Below are 20,162 nucleotides of genomic sequence, written 5' to 3' on the forward strand. Positions count from 1 at the left end.
CAACAGCCTTTCTTCTTTCCTTGGTAGCTAAGTTTGCGGGAAGTAACATTTCCATCTCGATTTCAGTGATTAGGAGTGACATCCTCTTTCTACAGCCATCTGGGGTGTGAAAACAAATACATCTGCGTGGTCCAAATCGATCCAGAAAGGTGGAAAGAAAACCAAGGGCTATCAGAAAAATTATCCCTCTTTGCCTTGCTGCTTTCTGCCCGCTCTTGTTGTTTCGTTTGCTGACTTGTATTTCCTCCCACTCTTCAGCTGGGCCAAATTTGACTCTGTCTGGTGGAGGCAAGGGCAGAAGCAGTGTCAAGGCTGTTGGGAAAGGGGGAGAGGAGTGGGACTGGTGTTCTTTTGGTAGAGGTAGACTCAGGCCTGGCAAGGTGATTCCCTCAGCACCTCCCAGGCCCCACTCCAAGTCCATTTCTAGGATCCTGACTGATTTTGGCAGTTGGCTGCCGATGGAAGAGGGTTTCCATGGCAATGTACCAGTACTGCTTGCTCCCTCCTCAGCACTCTGCCTCCCATTCCCTCCCTCTCCCTCTCCTCACCCCCCTCCCCAGCCCTCCTGTTTCTCAAGCCTGTTGCCATGGAAAAGTCATAATCCACGAAGAATTTCAGATCCCCCCACACCCGTTGGGGTTTGGGTTTTTGGTTTGTTTTTTTTTAATGTTAAAAGTTTGCTTTTCGGTTTCATGTGTGGGTAGGGAAGGCTGTATCTGCCTCTTTGAAACCTTGTGGCTGGGCAAGAGGGAGGTCTTTGTCTTGGAATTGCAGGTCCTCCTGGAGGGAGGGTGGTATGAAGCTGTGGATGGCAGCTCCAGCTAATGGGCACCCCATCAGGGCTATGGCCTTGAGAAGTGCTTACATGACATTGGAGTTTATGACCAGTTTTTTGAAGGGACCGTGTCGTTTGGCATCTGAATCAATGATGTCTAAGCACCGAAGACATGCTGGAGAAAAAGGAGGAGTGAGAGATTTCTGAAAGGTGCCTCCTCTTGAGGCTGCTTTTGCTGAAGTGGTTTTAGTGACTGCTGCCAGCAGAAGAGGGTGCAGACAATTCATACGCTGCCACAATATGTGCATAGCAAGAGCTGTGGGAATGATGCAGCCGAAGGTACTGCATGAGATCAGAACAAGGGCCCACATTATTCTACCTGGTGCTCAGGCTAATTCCCAAGCTTTCAGGGTATGTCCACATCTATCAGGACTTGTGTATGAGATTTGTGGGTTATGTTTTAATTTTTTAGCTTCAGTACCAGTTAAAGGTGAAAATAGTTAAATTTCTGAGAGCTGGTTGAGCTGGAGGGAGCTGTGGTATCGTAATAGATGTGGAGCTTGACCCTCTGATGCACTTTCCATGGAAATGTTCTGGTCTCACTCCCGGGACACTTGTTTCATCCATTCTGTGTTCACATTTCCCACTGTGGCCTGGAATGCTGAGATGCTTGCTGGAAAACTGTTCTCACAGTATTTCTAGGACCAAGGAGTCCTGTAAGTCTCCTGAGCAAAGAAATATTCTTGTCAGATTTACTCTGACTTTCAGGAGGGAGAAGGAATAAGGTTCAGATAATATATCCCAAATTTGGGACCTTGTACTTATTTCAGACCTCCTGAGAGTCTTTTATTGGATGCAATGTTAGTATCATGCCTGAGGCTTCTTTAAAGTGACCTTTTCTCAGAGAAGAAGCAGAGAAGTAATTCAAGATCAAATGCAACTCTAGAATAAAATGGCACATTTATTTCACTGGAGATGAAGCAACATGGACTGAAGTTGACTCTTTTCTTGCTTCAGGAAACACTGAGGACGCATGCTCTGTTTCATTTTTATATAAATGGCTACGTTCAGGTGGCCTGCTGCAGTCTCCTTATCTACTCACCATGGTTACCTCTTCCCATTGTCTGTGTGTACCAGGCATCTGAGTCACTTGCTCCTCACCTGACCTCAGATGCCGTAATAGTCATGGAGTCTGGCCTGGACATGTGGAGTAGGGGATGGAGTATAACATTGAGTCTTTTCAGGTTGTTAGAAAAACTATTGATTTACAAAACCATAAAGTCGTACTGCTAGGTCATTTTAGAGCCTCTTCTTTTGGATTAATCCCTGGTAGGTGATGGATTTCCAGCTGCCACAGAATGTGGTGTGCTGCGCAGAAAGCAAGAAGTCTGATCTCTCAGCAATGCTTGCAAAAAGCCTGATCTGTCAGCAGAACTCTACCTTTTCCCTTGGCAATATGCCTTTACTCTGTTCTAGACAAACATAATTTCTTCAGTTCCATGTCCTAGGTTGTTTGGCTACTTCCATTTTCAACCTCTTCTCCAACACTGCTGAGGAGGAAGCTTGGGAAGTTGCAGTGGTGTGTTGGGTACCTATCAGATGGACCCCATCTCTGTGTTTCACAGAGGCTTCTGAACACTTAGCAGCAATTGGAAAAATTATTCAATCACTACCAATCTGATCTAGGAGTTGAATTATTGACCAGAATGCAATATTTCCCTTCTTTTTGTACCTGTCAGACCTCAGGCATGGATCCCAAAAGGTTTTCCAGAACACTATGTGAGAATGTAGGAGTGTGCTGAGCATATCAGCAAACCAGTCACTCTCCTTGTGCTTAGCAAGGCCTTGTGTAGCCCCCCGCTTTTGCCAAAAGGAAGAGAGAGAGAGGCATGTAAGTTAATTTAACAGAGCCTGGACTACAAACTACATCACAAAACACTCTACAAAGTTAATAATACAAGGCACAAGTCGGATATGATATAAATGATGTAAATGTGTGAACTCTGAGTAGGACTTTGGCAGTGTTCCCAGCCGTGTTCAAAATGTACCCATGATATTTCTATCTCCCATATTGGGAACCCACTAGAGACAGGCATAAAAGACTTAGGTTGGGTTTATTATCCATATTTGTCATTCATTTCAGAATAGCATCTTCCTCCCACACTGATCCATCCTCACGGCACTACATATGCACCCAGCTCAAAGCAGGATTCTTCACACCCTGGCTTTTGGGGCAAGAGTTGAGAATGGTGAGATAGGCTTGAAGTGTGTGTTGGGAAACCCAAAATAGATGGTGCAAGGGAATATGGACTCTGTAGCTATACAGGTGGAATTAACAGAAGCAGTTTGCAAGCTGTCAGGACATGGGACTTTGGGACAGAAAGGAGGCATGCCTGAGTGTAGGAAACCATGTGAAAAACTGGAAGGAACTTCTTGGTATTTATCTCTCTTTTATATTTTCCCAGTGTTTGAAAAAGGGATGATGTCAGTGAAAGAAGAGCATAGAGGTGTTATTGCTGTGACTGGGGTGGGTATAAGCAAAGGCTGGAGGCTAAGGATTTTCAGGGTAATTTTTGACCTGGGACCTGGGGTCCAGGTAGAACCCAAATGGGGGCATCTTGACTTGCTGTCACAGTCAGAGCAGAGAAAGTACCAGTCGTGCAGTTGAGCTGGCTGCAGTGAAGGCAGCAGTGTAACAGCACTGGCTGTGTTGGAAGTGCTGATGGAAGTGGCAGATGCCAGCAGAGCCAAAGGGAAGGATGGCAGGCATGGCAGATTGGGTGGAGAAGCAGCCGCACAGGGAAGGTGCTGATGGTGAGGAGGCTACTAATTGCACCGAGTGTTGTTAGAGTGCTAACTACAAGTGAGGACAAGGATGACTAACTACAGACAGGATTGTGAAGAGGAAGAGGAGGCAGGCTCGAGGAGGAGTGGTGAGGTCTGTGATTATGGCACTTTGTAATGAATAAGATGCTGATCAGTGAGTGACTACAAGGGTTTGAGTTCTGGCATTAGCCAAAGCTGTGTTCTTCACATGTGCCAGCTTGTGGCTTTCTTGCTACTCCTTCTATCTTACTCTTCATTTTATTTGCTACTGCAGCATTTTCCCTCTTTGCATGTAGTGTGGAAAGAAATGCATTAAGGGTTTCATGTAGGAAAAAAAAGGGAATTAAGAAATCTTAATTTAGACACTACCCCACTGGTGATGCATCCTGTGACCCTTGTCAGATAAATGCTACCTGGGAGGCCTTCTTGAAAGAAAGAGGTTTTCCTAATGCTACAGGAAAAAAAAAATCACAAGAAGACTTAAAGGAAATGGGAAAAATAATAAAAAAAAATTGAATCCTAATAGTTCTGAGACTTTCCTCAGCCCAAGGAAGGGTTAATGCTTTAAATGCTATGTAATTTCAGCGGCAGTAAAGAACACGTTTCCATGGAAACATCAACCCACAGAGGGAGAGAAAGAGGGAGAAAGGAGAGGGAACAGCAAGCAGAGGGAGAGTGGCTCCTCTGGCAAAGGAGGAGCAGACCCTCCCTTCCCAGTTACGGACAGGAGTGATTATTTGTTTATTTTTTTAATCGATTTCCCCTTGGAAATGTTATAGGGAAGAAAGTGATAGGGTGCCAGCTTGGCCAAACTGCTACAGACCCAAGAAAATCCAGTCACACTTTTTGGAGTGAGTCTCCTTGCAGGCGTGACTCTGCTCCTGCCAACACTGTGAATTCATTGCCCCTTACAAATGTGCGAATGCCTTCAATGCTTGATAAACTTGAATAACCCCAAAATCGCTACTGGTTTCTTCTTGGGTCAAAAAAGTTGAGCTAGTTTGCTTTTTCTGAGAATATAATAAAAGGATTTATTTCAGTCTCCAACTGGTTTAGCCTTGCCTGGCTTTTGCCAGTGAGATGGACCTTTCTGGCAGATTTGAGTAGTTTTCCACAAGCAAAAACATTCTGAAAGCTCTATCAGAAAACTGACGTGTTCACCTGTTTGCTGGTCTTGACTCCCAGGACAGAAACTGGAATGAGCTCTGGGTAGATAGAGAGAAGCCCTGATGGCTGGCTGCGCACCAGCATCCCAGCCACCTTCAGAAGACCAAAGAGGTCGTTGACATGCACATCTGCTCGGCCAGATTTTTTAAGCCATGGTCCACATCAATATGAGATTTCAAGGGGATGTATAAAAATTATTAAGAAAGTAAGTCTGCTGTCAGCAGGATTAAATTCACTGCATAGGGACAATAGTTCAACTGGAATATTTTTTTACAGCTCTTCAAATTGACAGAGCTTGAAAGACATCATCCTGGGTGAAAAATCACTGAAGAGCCTCATTTGACTTCTGTTCTGTGACTGCTTCTCCTATCAGTGATTGTATCACTATGCCTTAAGACAGATAAACAGATCTGAAGGACATCTCCTAACCTTTCAGTATTTGCCTTATTCTAGTGATATGGCTTTCATCAGTGACCTGTTAGTTGGTGCCAGGACATAATTATGACCCATTGTTGGCTGTTGTGACAAATTTTCCATGCTTTTACTGCCCCATGTAAGCTAATTTTTAGTCCTTTTATATGGAAGAAATACCCTGAAAACTATTTTTGCTTTGGAGAAAAGTGATATGTTATCTGTACCTAATGAATAAGGAAAGATGTAAAGGTGTAGCAATAAAAAAGTAATTCTTTAAAAAAGTAACTGGCAGGAATTTAATAACTCTGTGAAGCTTTCCAGGTTGATCCAATTTTGGACTGAACATTTAGTTTTTATTTTATGCAGTGACTGTAACAATTTTGACCTTAAAGCTAATTTTCTATTAGCTATTTTCTGTTACTTAAAGGTTTGGTGAGTCAGTTCAGAAGTATATTTGTTTTTATCAAAGCTTTTCTGGCTAGAAAAACCTTTCTGAGAATAGACTGATTTCCTATGACATTTATAGATAGTTCCAGCTTTAACAGACTATGCTCTTAGAACACTTTTCCTTATTTCTATTTTATTTCCAGTGGGGCCAGAAGATGTAGAGGTATATTCCCTAGCTTCTTAGGACTGTGTAATTTTCCTGGGGGGGGAGGGAAAGGACAAAAAATTTATAAATTTAGAAGAAATCAAAATTTGTAAATCAAGTATTTTGTGTTTAAAAGGGAATATTTTGACATGTAAATCCTATAAGCTGTCTCTTGTGATTAGGAGCATGGGAATTTTGTATTCCTATTTCTCCTTCACAAAACTTGAACTAAATCTTCAGTGATATTCCTTCCTCTGTTGAGGTGATGCTGTTTCTTGTAGGATTCTTTCCATGTGGCACATCACAGATGTGTTTTAATTGGGGCTCTTTTCCACAGAAGAAAGGGCAGAAGGTGTCACACAACAAACCAGAATGTGTGGGAGCATGATGGTACCAGAAGCTTCACCTTCTGTCCAAAATTACTACGGTTTTCAGATCTTATGTTTCTTTTTCTTTCTAAAAAAATGTTTACTTCTTAATGAGAAAATATTGTAGCCACATTCTTATCCCATTTAAGAAATGGTTTTGCCCAATAATTTGTCATGGCTCTGGCATTTGTGAAAATAGGTTAGTCAGGATGTCTGTGAGAAAAAATTGTCTTTGGTTGAAATTTCAAGATATTGCTGTGACCAGCATAGCACACAGGGCAAAATCAAGATTTATCTTTCTTGTCTTCCCATGAGCAGGTTACATTATCCTATTGTATATTTGTTTATCCTACAAGTCACATACAGTCTGGCTTTGGTACTGTCAGCAGCACCCTGGCACAGGGAGTGTGAAATGCCACTAGGCCTGAATGGCACCTCTTTCCCCATTAGTGACTGCACAGGATGAAAAGCAAATGGGATCAGGTCCTGGATGACAATTTGTAGACCGAGGAAGAATTTATTGTAAAAACTCTGAAGCTCATACAAGCAGCCTTCCACCTAGGTGTCATTACTGTCATGTCTGCCCCAGGTTGGAACCTGTGTTCCCTTTTGAGGGGTAGCTCAGTGAGCCTGCACAATGACTCCCCCATCCTGTCTGCTTCCTGATGGATACCTGTCTGTGAGGCAAAACCCTGTGGTGCAATGATGAGTTTCCCCTGACATTCTCAGGAGGGAGGCCGGGGCTGCACACACTGTGGAAAGTGAGCTTTGCTTCTCGTTCTCAGGAATGGTCCCGTCTCATTAGGATCAAGCAATGCGTGTAGGAAAGCGGCGCTGCCATAGCTGTGGCTTCCTGCGTCCTCCAAGGATAGATATATCCTCAGTCCCCAGGAGCTGTCATCTCAGTGTCTTTGTGAAATGACAAATTTGTGGTAGATAAATAGAAGAAATGGGAAACAAAGTGGAAGCACAATTTTTTTTTTTTTTTTTTAGATAAAGAGAGAGATTGATGGAGAAGATTGATCCTTCCACTGTACATAGGAGCTTTCACTTGGAAGTCTTAGCACACATACACATTGTTTTCAAAGCAACTTTGCGAAATACGTTGGAGAAACAGCAAGGATAGTTCAGTAGAAATTTGTCTTCCGCCAGAAATGTTTATTTCAGAGGTCAGGATCAAACACCAAAAATACTAACCTTCCTAGAGGTGAGGGGCCAGTCTCAGTGGATTGACCAGTATCACTCCATTGATGTCAGATGAATATCACTGATTTATTGCAGCCCAGTAGCTTCCCTCTTGTCTTTTAAAAAGGTGTGGACAGCAGAGACAAACCAAATTAATCTCTTACATCTCTGTTATCTTTTAGCCTGAGGGATATTTCCTAATCTAGATGATCTCCAAATCTTTTTGCTTAATGGGCATTTCTCTAAGGCTACTGGTCAGATTGATTCCCAGAAGTAATTTAGGCTGTAGTCTGGGCAGATCTTCTGGTTCAGGATGCCTGTACAATTTGGAATTTGGAATTTGGTAGCACTCTTTTCTACTCTTTCTTTCTTACAGTGCATCTCCCCATATTCAGTGGTACTACTGACAGTGAAAGAGAAAGAAATAAATGCAGAAGAGTGAAATACGTTCCCTTAAGATTCAATTTTCCTAGTCAATTGTTGCTTCTATTTTTTTTTTTCTAATTTGTTTTGGTTTTGTTCTTCATAATAGCCTCTTGTTACATAAAATCAGCTTCCCTTGTGCCCTTTGCATGGAATCCTTTCACTCTAAATTGTACCTGACACCAGGCAGATGTTACACAGATACAGCCAGATGTGCCTGCCTTTCACAACTCCATGAGCCACGGACAGCGCAGCTGCGTAAGGGGCAGTGCAGGGCAGTGAGCAATGAGAGAACCTCTGAAAGGCTCAGCTGGGATCAGCATTTTCAGAGCAGATTCCATGGCAAAATTTGATCAACGGTCCAGGTAGAGCCTGGTTTTGCCTTTTTTTGGGGTGAACAATTGGGTTTGATATCCTGGGGAGCCTGTCTTACCTCAAGAGAACTCATGCACGCACTCTGGGTCTGGATGGCTCTTGTGTCCGAGTCGGCTGTGCTCAGAGGCAGAGGCAGCCACAGAAATTCTGAACAATGGTATAGAGAAATAATATCTCTATTATTTTAAGCTTTCCATGGGTTTGGAGAATGGAGGTATAAGTCAGAAGTGAAAGGGATCAGTTGCGGTTTTCTCATTAAAAAAATGAACACTACTTGAGTCACTCAGATGAAGGCACTAACAGCATAGTTAGCGCTGGTTAAGTCTTTTATCTGTCAATCACTTGCCCCTTGAAGGTTAGAATTCCCATTTGTAGATCAGTATAGTGGTCCTAGGCTCCCTTTTCCCTGTCCTTTGAGTCCACCCAACCTTTTGTCTGTCCATCCTTGTTCAGGAGCAGGCGTGGGGATGGGCAGGACCCTGCTGCAGGGCAGGATTGATGTACTCTGCCCTGGTTGTTTGCATCAGGCAAGGCTGGGTTGGTCTTGCTGGTGCTGAGAGAGGGAACGTGGTTTGGAGCTGTGGGCACTTCTACTAAAATGCAGTAACAAGCTTTTGCTTTTTTGCTCCTTCCTGGGCATGAAGTGGGTCTGTTCCCTGATACCTCAGACTGGTGAATTTTTAACACTGTCTCTAGGGGGAAAAAAAGGCTATTTCACCATGAAAATTCTGTGGAGTAAAGGCCTTTCACTGCTTTCATCTCACTGCTATTGTGATTTGCCTCAGTGTTTCCCATTACAGAGAGATTCCAGACAGGATGGTGGTGGTATGTATCCCTATCTCTTTATCCTGCATCACATTCCACCTGCCTTTTACCCTGCAAAGGTAAAAGGTATCCCACAGCTTTTCCTTCCCCACCCTCCATCTACACCTTGTTTTTCCCTTGTGTGCTGGGCTGCTGAGATGACTCCCCTGTGCTGACTGTGGAGAGGCTGTTTTATTTATATGGTCTGTCTTATTCAGGGAAGCGATCGATGGAAGGATAATCACGCCATTTCAGACAGACTGCTTGTCTCACTGAAGCATAACAAGCACTGACAGGATGCAGGGGAGGGTGTGTGTTTGTGTGTGTGCTGCACACATGTGAGGCAGGGAAATGTGATGGAGTGAACTGATGCAGTGTCCAGATTTGCCCCTACAGTCAGCAGGCTTAGGAGGAGCTGATTCCAAGCAAGGCACTAGAGGCAGAAGTAGGAGTGGCTAGTGCTGATTTCAAATGCGTCTCCTTCACACCTGTCTCTGGAGCAGAAAAAAATTTGTTTAGCACCCTTTCTGTGTTCCCTCAAGCCCCCTGCGCCCACCATCTGCCTCTCCAGGCTTTCTTCATCACGGCTGAAACCATTTAAAATGCCATCATCTCTCTGCTGGTCCTAAATTGGCCATCTAATGTGGTTTTAATGCTCTATTTGCTATGCTTTAAAACACTCTCCTTTAACTTGCAGGGTTGACAGATTTACATCTAGGATGGGTGATGTTACCTCAGAGCCCAGGATGGGGCTTAGGTCCCCCTGGATCTAATTTGCTTTGTGCCCAAGGGCATGTTCCATTGCTCCTGCCTGCTTGTCCATACCACAGGGCTCACGGTGTCAGCCTGTTTCCACAGGCTGTGTATGTTTTGCTCTCACCATTTGAGTTTGGGCATTGCATCCGCTGCATCGCCACTGGGCTGGCGAAGGGCTCAACCCTTCTGTGCCTGCATGAAGTAGTTCCAGAAACTGCCACATAAGCAAAATCTTTTTCTGAAAGGTGCTTCTAGCAAATTAAATTAAATTGTCTGTGTCAGCCCCCACCATGCCTCCTTTCTGTTTCTCTAACTCTCTCCATCTTGGAGTGCCAAACATGCAGGGATTAAGATTTTTACAGGTGCAGTTTCCTCCTGGTTTATGTCACCTGCATGCACAACCTGCTTGCCCTCATGTTGTGCCCCCATTACATCTGGTGGCTCAGTTCAGACATGTCAGGGAATCTCTCAGCCCCCTGCCTGCCTGCTTAGGGACTGGAGTGTGTGTAGGCTGTAGGGAGGAACCAAATCCCCCTGGCCAGAGCAGGCAGCAGTGGTGCTGGTGCACCAGGGCAGCAGTGCTGCCGAAGGGGATGACTGCTGCTGCAGTAATGATGGAGGGCAGAGCCACTCGAGTGTGGCTGCCTTGCAGCATGCTGCTGACTCGGCCTGCCTGGGAGTCCTTCAAGCCCTGATGCTTTGTCACATAGGCTCAGTGCACCCGAGCAAGCCCTGCAGCTCCCTGTGAGCTGCTCTCGCCCTGCATCCCTGTGTTAGCTGGCAGCATAGGTACAGGAGAGCAGGGAAAGCTGGGGGGGATGCCACTTCTTCTGCACTTCTACTGCAAACTTTTGTAAACATATTGCTAATGGGTTGGAGAGAAAACACTCTGAAGAGTTATATTGCCAAATTTGGAGACTAATTTCAGTCATTAAGGTGCGAAGCAAGGGATTTTAGTGCTGCTTTAAGTGTAAATCTCAAGGCAGCTCCAAGGATTGGAGTCATTGATGATCCCACCTTGATTATTATTAGAGGTTCTAATCTTTCCAGTGAAAATGAGTATAAATGACACCCTCTTGTCTCATATCTGTGCAGGTTTCTGTGAACTCTTCTTGTCAAGCTGTGCAAGGGAGATTCCTGTAGTGGAATAGTTCTTGGGTGTGAGGAGAAAGAGGATGGAGAACGGTTTAATATTGGTGTTTGTTTAATTAGATGTTGGCATTGCTTACTCACTACTGACATATAAAGCTGCAACTCCCATCAGGCTAATGGCATCCTCATCGTCTTTGTCTTTACTCTGGTGGCCAGTGCAGAGAAGTCATGAAGCTGTAATCTTGGTCCACTGGAAGATCCCTCCCACCACCACCAGAGCCTTAACTAGGTCTTGTAGGGTGCACACACCTGGCAATGGTCTGTGCCTGGCATTCCTCAGTACCAGAATAATTCACACAGCTGGGGAAAAAAAAGCCAGAAAAAGAGCTTGTGTGGTCCTGACATGGGATGTTTTATGCCATTACAAACAATTGCATGGCTAAGATTTTCCAGGCGGAGGATGTTTTAGGGTTCGCTCAATGTTTGGGTTCCAAATGGCTTTGGGTTTTGGAAAATAACCAGTGGTCTGCCTTTGAAAATTGTCCTGTTGCAGATGTTTCATGCTGGGCTCCCTTATGGCTGTATTTCCAGTGCTGAACACGTCCCTTGAAGGTCACAACATGGAGCAAGTGTGGATTTTCCTTTAGAAATAAACATAACTGCTGATTGCACTTGGCAATGGGGAGTTAGTAGATGAGTTTGGTTGATTAATGGAGTTAAAACAAAAAAGTTTGAAAAAGGAAGAAACTGAAATAGTGACCTGCTTTTTTATTTGTTTGAAGACGTTTCCCTGATACAATGATTTCTTTAGATTAGCAGGGAGGTCTCTTTGTGCAGCTAGTAGGAAAGCATGAACCCACCGAAAGGACATATTTTTTTCCCCCTCTTATTTATTTTCTTGAAATTGGTTCAAATTGAGTTTATAAGGGACAAATTGAAGCTGAATATTAGGAAATGTTTCCTGATGTCATGGTGTAATAGAATAGAAAACCTCTCATGTCTGTAATAGAAATGTTGATTGTGTAATTTATAGAACTGTGCAAAGTAGGGGAGTGCTCAGAGTCCAGGGACCAGCCCTGCAGGCAGCTTGGTCACCTCTGCCTCTCATGGTGATGTGATGCTACTGGTGCCAGAGCAGATTTACAAAGGTAAAATCTACTTCATGCAAGAGGATTGTGAATTGAAGTGAAATATATGAACAGGGTAAACTGTCAGAGTGCCATGGTGATGTCATATAAACCACTGAACTGTGAAATGTGTATTTACCTCCTCTTCCCTGCAGTGCATTTCTAGATGGTCTGACAGTTAAGAAAACAATAGACCTGATTCTTATTTACAGCAACACCCCTTTAACATGATTTCACAATGCAGCAAGGCCTTGAAATGAGTGTAGCCGGAATCTCAGTCCACTTAAAGGCCTTCCCTATTGCCAGAGCTGAGTAAGGAGGCTTTATGAATAAATAATAAATAAAATTAATAAATAGAATAAATGAGATTGAAGCCTGGACTGTTTAACTGTCCATTTGTACAGCTGACATGAAATGCCCCAAAAGGGAGTGCCTTCTGCAGGAGTGACAGGGCCTTTCCAGACAAAGAGAATTGCTGATGTTGGCTGCAGGGCTGATCACCCTTTAGTTTGATTTTACTGGGTGTAAGGCTCGACTCTGTCCCTAGGTCACTGGGCTCTTTCAACATCCTTATCCCTATTCCTAAGCTCCTTCACAGGATCACTCTGGGCCCCATGAGGTGTGCTGGCTCTGACAGGGATAGAGCTGCTTGCAGGTGTGCTGCTCCTTCCTCTGGTCTCCGCTGCTTCCTTGATATTTGGGCTGGCAGGAGGCTGTCTCCACTGCTTCACCTGTCACCCATCACTGTCCTCAAGTGGCATGCAAAATCCCCTTTGGAGAGTGAGCAAAGTGTAGGCTGTGGAGTGTGTTTACACATCTGATTGCTAAGGATCCCTCTGCCCTTTGAGGCAGAGGAAAAGCAGAGAAGGTCTGTGGGCATACATGTGTGTGACTCTTAGACATGCTTTTAGGAATTCATTGAGAGCCAACACAGTACATCACTTCCCTATCCCAGTCACAAAATGGGGGCAATTGCCCTGCCTTGCCTGATTGTCCCAATTTCTGGACTAATTGTCCTGTTTTTCTAACTCCCTTCCCCTAAGATTTTCCATTATTTTGCACTGTGTTTCTACCCTCCTGATGTGAGCTGAAGAGGGGAGGCAGGGTGTTGTTTTGGGTTTGGTTTCCAATCATTAATGTTCTCCTTGCTCTCTTCTCTCTCCCACAGGTACCTGATCAATGTCACCTTTGAAGGCAGGAATTTGTCGTTCAGTGAGGACGGATACCAGATGCATCCCAAGCTGGTCATCATCCTTTTGACCAAGGAGAGGAAGTGGGAGAGGGTAGGATATGTTTGGTCATTCTCCATCTCTGTCAGGGAAGAAGAAGGGGGAAGGCTCTGGGCAAATAATCCTCCCCACCTTTCTGTACTTCTTATCAAGGGCTGGCAATCTGCTTCTTGTTTCCCGGACCAGTGGTATCTCCAGTGCCCAAGCGGCTGTCTTCTCCATGCAGGATGCCATTACAGTCTTCCATTAGCATGCATAAAAAATTCATCAGCTTCCTTTCTGTGATCTCTGAACATAAGTTTCCTGGCCTTTCAGAGAAGATACCTCCTCTGTGCCATGAGTTTCAATGGCTGAGACAGAAAATATTTCTCTGTATGGCTTGGTGGCAGTGAAGTTCTGTACACTAAGTGACTATGATTGAGCTACAGCCACACTTAGTAATTTATGCCAGTATTAACTGTGCGTGATATATCTGGCCAGTGTCCCTTGCAATGGGATTGTACATTAAATAGGATGTGAATGTGAGATCAGATTGAGTTGTTCAAAGATCCAAATTTGCATATTTTGGAATAATTTGCATGTAACCCAAAGCACCATTTTAGAAATGGTGTGAATTTCTGAGTTAGTGGGAAGTTTTGGTTCATTTCACCTCCCACATAAATGTCAGTGGTCCAGGCTCCAAACAAGCATTCCCAAAGGGTTTCTGTTGAAGCAGAGGGGTTAGTTTAAGGGCTAAGAAAATGAGATATAAAAAAAGTTTTGGGTGTGAGAAGTCAGAGCAAAGGAAGGAGAATTCATCAGAACACTGATAGATATGAAGCAGAAGTTGGTCTGTATGCAACCATGTGTATGGCTTAGAAAAATGCCCCTTTGTTCCCACCATGCACAGAAAACTTTCTCTCCTTTGCCTGCTTGTTCTCTGCATGGACTTGCAAGTGACTTGCTTGGTGAAAGTGAAGAAGAAATTAATGGGGAAATAAGAATGAAATGGGGAGCTGTCAGGAGAAGTGTATTCAGAAAACTTACAGCTTGTGAATGAGACAGAAGAGCAACACTTTAGTGCCTGGCAGGCACTAGGGTCTCCCAGTAGTTGCAGGAATTTGGGAAGAAGGTGAAAGCCCCCAGCTTGTGCCTGGTTTCCAGGGGGACCTGTCTACCTCATGAACCTTGTCTACCACCGTTCAGACCAGATGAGGGTGTGTGGTCTGGCAGAGTCAGAAGAGGTCTCAGTGGGCCAGGAGTGTGAGGAAACAAAGGGCATGGCATAGCATGCGTGGACAAGTCTTGGACATAGCTGAAGGCAGGCTGTCTAGATACTGCACAGGGTGTGGACATACAAAGCTCAGGCTGTAGAGACCTCACGTCAGGCTCGGTCTGTCACTTGACTTCATTAAAGCTTACCAGGAAAAGTCCAGGAGGATTTGCTCCTAGCTGGCACCACATTTGTTCTCACGGGGGAAAACTCCATCGTCAGAGAAGGAAAAATGAAGCAGTAGCAGCATGAATCCTCCTAGGGGTTATTAGCAGGCCTGGCTGTGGGAATCTGTTGCCGGAATGCTTTGCAGTCTCTGGGGAGGCACGGCTAAATACAGTCCTGTTTTTATCTTGCCTGTCACATGCTTCACACCCTCAGTGGAGGCTTGGTGGCTTCCGTCAGTGGTAAGAAAGGTTGTTCAGTCTCTGGCAAATGAACCAGACAATTAGTAGAAGGGATCCTGGTTATCAAGAGTGTTGGGGTTAGGTCTGTGGCCTGCTTGAACCCTGCTGTCTGTGAGGACTACTTGGCATGCATTGAAAAAAAACAATCCTTAATTTCATAGGAGCTGGGGCTGGACTGAAATGAGGCTATGATGAACTGTGGTATTAGTGGTAAGAAAAACATGTAGTGCTTCCTGGACACAAATATTTTATCTTGAAGTAAGTGTCTTCCTCAGAGAAGATGAGATTATTATAATCAAACTCTGAACTGGTTGAATTTTGAGCTGGGAGAGTCTTTCTGGAAGACGCTGAAGTAATCTCCAGCAAGTTCTGATCACAGACCAAAACCTTTCATACCTGGAACCTCATGCTCTTAATTTTTTTTCCATTCAGCAGGAGTGCAAACATAAAAATATAAGTGTGAAGCAGAGATTTTTACGACAAAGATCATAGTGTTGTTCCATGTTTGCAAAGAGTCAGGCAACACAAACTGTTGGCCCTTAACAGCAGCTCCCAGGCAATGCCACAATACAAGAAATTACTAATATTTTTTTAGCACATTTTTCAATACCTTTATGGTGTTTTAGAACATTATCTGAATTCTCACTAATTTTATGTAAATAGCAAGGTCCTTCATCCTGGGATCTTTTAGGCAAACAGGCAGTAGGAGACATGAGATAAAAGTCTGAGTGGGAAACACTGATTTGGTCCAGTTGCATTCACTGTAGCTCAATCTTTAACTACACACTTTTATTTATAATCAGATGCTATGCCTGGAAGGAACATCAAGAGGTCAACTAGTCCCTCCCTGTGCCCCATGAGAAGGTTTAACTAGACTGAAATTATTCCTGACAGATGTTTGTCTCACCTGTTCTGAGAGACCTTCAATGCTACAAATCCCATGAAATCCCAAGTCAATCTCTTCTACGTCTTCTTTCTCCTTACCCTGCTAAATTTTTCTAATGTCTAACCTAGATTTCCCTGGCTGCAGTTGAATACTTTGTGTCTCCCTAATGGACATAGGGAATTGTTTATTCTCTACCACTTCTTATCATCCCCATGTGGGTTTGAAGTATTCTATCGTGTTGTCTCCCAGTCATCTCTAGTGTAGGTTAAACATGAATTTGTTCAGTCCCTCTTGGTAGGTCATGTTTTCTAGTCTTCTGATCATTTCTGTTAGCCTCCTCTGGATTTAGTAACACAGCTTGCAGATCTGTACAGCTTGGCACATTTGATTCTTGAAAGATGGCAAATGGATTTTGAGGGTATGTCTCATGGAGTATATATAGAAAGATATGTTTTAAAATAGGTGTGAAGTCTTCCATTTTCTGAGCAGCAAAGATCCAGACAGTGACTGAACTGTTTCAGGATTTCAGGTCTGTGAAGTCTTTTGCGATTTTGATTTTTTCCCCCAATAAGTATCTTCACAACCTCACCAGTTATTTCAGAACAGGAATTAATTTTCCAAAGGAGCTGCAGCTACCCCCAGACTCTGATGATGATAAATCTCCTCATGAGTGCTTCAGACAAATGGAAGCCTTGTAGGGCTGACAATCATGAAAGAACAAGAAGAAAACCCACTTTCTGCAAGGGGGCAGTAACTTGAGCTCTCCTGCTTGTCTTAACCATGAGTAATGATTCATCATGATAAGCAAATGTGCTGAATTTCATTCACTTCTCTGTACTCTGCTCCTTGGGGGCAGAATGCTGCACGCCTTTCCACACTACCTTTTCATAGGCTGGTTAGTAAAGCTCTTTGCTTCACTGGCCAGATAGCCTAGGTGTGTTTTGGGTGCCTAGATGCCCCTGTTGTTTATCATAGAGGTGCAGGTATGCAGATGGAGGTGGTGAAGGATGTCTGCTGTTATGTCCCATGAAGGACCATGGCTCAGTACAGTGATGAGTGGGGGCCAGGTGTCTTGCAAAGTGAGCCAGAGGGTCAGTACTACTCTAGGTTTTGTGTCAGTGGGTTGGGATATTTTGTGTGGGAAGAGATTTCACCCAGTATTTTTCTTCACTATTTGCATTTCTCTTCTGCTCTCTTATGATTCCACATATGATGAGGTCTTATTTCTGGGTTCGTGATCCCTTTGTGAGAGCTAGCAAGTGCTGCTATCTCCAGCTCTTGCTTACATCCTCCTTCTCTACTGAGTCCTATCCCACTAGCTCCCTGACAACAGTCCTGTCCCATTTAGCTCCCATATCCTCCCATCTTCTTCCTCACTTTCCCCCAGCAAACCTGGCAGTGACACAAATGTTATGAACTTTGAGGCCCTCTTTCAGATTCTTTCTCTACTTTAATTACTAGTGAGTTTGGCATCACTTCTATGGCTAGTTTGTGCTCAGCCTCTTTTCTTAGGTGTGTAACTGGGGATTCAGAGCACCTTTCCATGAGGCTCATGACACCAAGTTCTTGTGCCACCCCACAGAGCCCTTTGATTCACAAGCTCCCTCCATCTCTTACCAAGCCTGCCCCATTAACTCCTCTTCCTGTCTGGACAAGCAAAGCCCTGAGTGATGGTTTTGGACAGGGTGCCACTACAAGCCACCTTAGAGGACAGATGGGAAACTTATGTTGAAAGATGCATTCTCCTTGCTGCAGGTACTAATCCTCTGCCCCTATCAACCTTCACCCTACTCAGCAGATAAAATGTTTGCCTGTTGCTGGTGCTATAATTATGAGCACTTGACTTTTGAACTCTTCAGCTCCAGCAGGGTCTGTTCTTCTTCCTCTAGCCATTGGTGTGACCACGATTACAAATTCATGGGCAGGCTGCTCCTAGCCTGTACCCTTACACCATTGTACACATTAGTGCTCCCTGGGAATGGGGCCATTTGCTGTGATATCCTCTCAACTGCCTCAGTGAGTGTAGACTTCCAAGACTTCCTAATGCTGCAGCAGGGTGGAAAATAGTGCCACTACTCTCTGCCATGTGGTCTTTCCAGAGATATGTTCAACCTCGATCACAGTCTGCAAAAGATGAGTTCGTGAACTTCTGTGACCCTGTCTTCAGCTTGGGACAGAGCACCATTATACCCATCCATGCCTGGGAAGAGTTCCCCTGGGATATGGGACAGAGATTCAGAAAGGAAAGAAGGATTTGGAAAAGAAAAATGAAAAATGAAGATTTCCCTTATCTAAAAAAATGATGAAAGAGAACAAGATAAATTTTTGGACACCTAAATGACTGTTGAAAAAAGGACATACTAGTCAGCTGCTTTTCATTCACCAGTAGGGAGAAAGAAAAAGTTGTCTTGCTAAATTGTCAAGCAGAAAGATTTCAGATGTGTAGGGAGCTGTCTAATTATTGGCATGGTGAGACATAGTGAGGCTCATTTGATGATAGAGGTTCATTTGCTGGAGTATATAGAGAAAAATATCCAACAGTGCGGGATCTCAGTCTATCTTGTCCTGCCCCTGAGCTGGTGGATGCAGTAAGTGATCTCTTGTGGTTCTCTGCCAGCCTACATTTCTGTGATTAGATGAGCAAGACAAACCTGAAGAGTGTCTCACAAAAAGCAGCTTATTTCATAGGAGAGGCAACCCGGGTTATGGACAAGCTGATCAGCAGAAACTTCAAGCCTGATGCAATGAGGGCATAGTTTCTTCAAGCTTCACCGTGAACCTTTTGTAAAAGCAGGCAGTTGGCACGTGAAGGCTATTGTGCATGTCTGTGAACAAAAACTCTTACGGAGGCAGTTGTCACCTCCTGAAGTCTGCACCTTTGGGGAGCGGATGAAGACCACAGAGACGCTGAAGAGGCTGTAACATTTGATGATGATGCAGCCTTCAGGCCTGATCTCTTACTGTGTATTAAAAGAAATATTGACTGTCATCTCTCTGTGTGCTTCAATGTCCCAGTGGCAGAAATAACAGGGGAGAGGACTGAAAATATGATCAGTATTCTTGGCTTTTAGTAACAGTCCATGGGGTACTGACCACTCCGTGAAGAATCAATATGAATCATGTTATTCTATCTGTTACATTGCTTAGCAGAAGGAAGGACTTCGATTTTTTTTTTCACTTTCTTAGAGAATAAAAGCCTCCTTAAAGAAGGCTCTTTAAAAATAGGAGAGGAACAAGAACGTAGGGTTGTGAGGTGAAAACTCCAAGTCCTCTCTGAAGGCCCTCCCCTTCCTTTGGAAAGATGGCTAGATGTTTTGGGGTGGTTTCTTCCTCATGTCTGGTGCCCACCTAGCCAAGCCTTGCACATGTATGCTTGCCTCCATGGGGTAGAAGTTATTGTCTTTGGTCAGGTACTCCTCTGTGTGTGGAGTTCTGGCATCTTGCCTGTGTGTCCAGGGAGAAAATGGTTTTTTATTCCACCAACTCCTTTTACAGTGAGACAAGATTGGATTGTTTTTGCCAATCAGTCTTGTTTTGCTAATTTTGCTGTGTACATGGGGATTTATGACTCATTGTCCCTGGGGAGAAATGGCATAGAAGTTTGTTTAAACCTACTCAGAGTAAGAGACTGATTCTGTTCCCACAGAACCAGTTTTTTAGAAGGATATAGCTTCTCTTAGGGCAGAGGGACTGTTCTGGATTCAAGCACATATGGCTGAAATTAGAATGGGAGTATTTTAAAGTGTTCTTTCTGGACATGTCTCTAAGAGACCATAATTTGCTGAATGCCTTACTTCTCATTAGACAGCAGACTTGCATCAAAGAATACATATTTTATGACTATCCCACTCCCAAGTGAGTGTCCCTTAAATACCTGATCTAGGTCACATCTGATGGGTCTGTTTATGACCCTGATTCAATCAGACAACCAGATGGCTTTATTTGTGCACCTATGCTGCATCCACTGCCAGGATTTGGCCTGACTTCTCACAGTTGCCCAGGATCTAACTGTATGTATTTCTGGCTAATTATGGCTGTGTTAATCTTACACTGACTCCTAAGGAGAAGGACAGATTCCAGTGCCACACAAAGCCTTCCTTATCAGAGGATAAATGGAACTATCTTTCTGAAAAAGCATTCTATGTAAATCTTGTAGCCATTCTGGTCAAACTGTCTTTGCTGGATTACTGCATCCTGCAATAATGAGCTAGTCTAGCTCTGACCAAAGAGAACATATTGGGTGTCTCTTCCTAAACACTGTGTGTTATGTCATTATAAGCTGTCCACTCTCTTTGCCTCTTGCTGAAGCAGTTCCTGACTTTGCTTGAATTTTGGAGTGTATTTGTATGATTCATGAGCCTGCAGAAAAATATTCTGGCTCTTCTCCACCAGACCCTACTCCCTTGCTACTGGAGGGAATTCTTACATTGAAACAATGACAGCTTCTTGGAAAGACCTTGTCCTCTTATGCAAATCAGATATTG

At 44.0% G+C, this 20,162-nt stretch overlaps 1 protein-coding gene across 1 annotated transcript in view; it reads left to right on the forward strand.

The window, feature by feature from the left end:
* The window catches only part of GRIN2B (glutamate ionotropic receptor NMDA type subunit 2B), a 167,908-nt gene that overhangs the window by 79,304 nt on the left and 68,442 nt on the right, over window positions 1-20,162 (forward strand). Inside the window, exon 3 of the mRNA XM_041481571.1 lies at window positions 13,073-13,187. Coding sequence (XP_041337505.1) covers window positions 13,073-13,187 — 115 coding nt within the window. The remainder of the gene's footprint in view (window positions 1-13,072; window positions 13,188-20,162) is intronic.

The sequence above is a fragment of the Pyrgilauda ruficollis genome, unplaced genomic scaffold (genome assembly GCF_017590135.1).
Source record: "Pyrgilauda ruficollis isolate IOZ18807 unplaced genomic scaffold, ASM1759013v1 scaffold56, whole genome shotgun sequence".
Taxonomy (NCBI): Eukaryota; Metazoa; Chordata; class Aves; order Passeriformes; family Passeridae; genus Pyrgilauda; species Pyrgilauda ruficollis.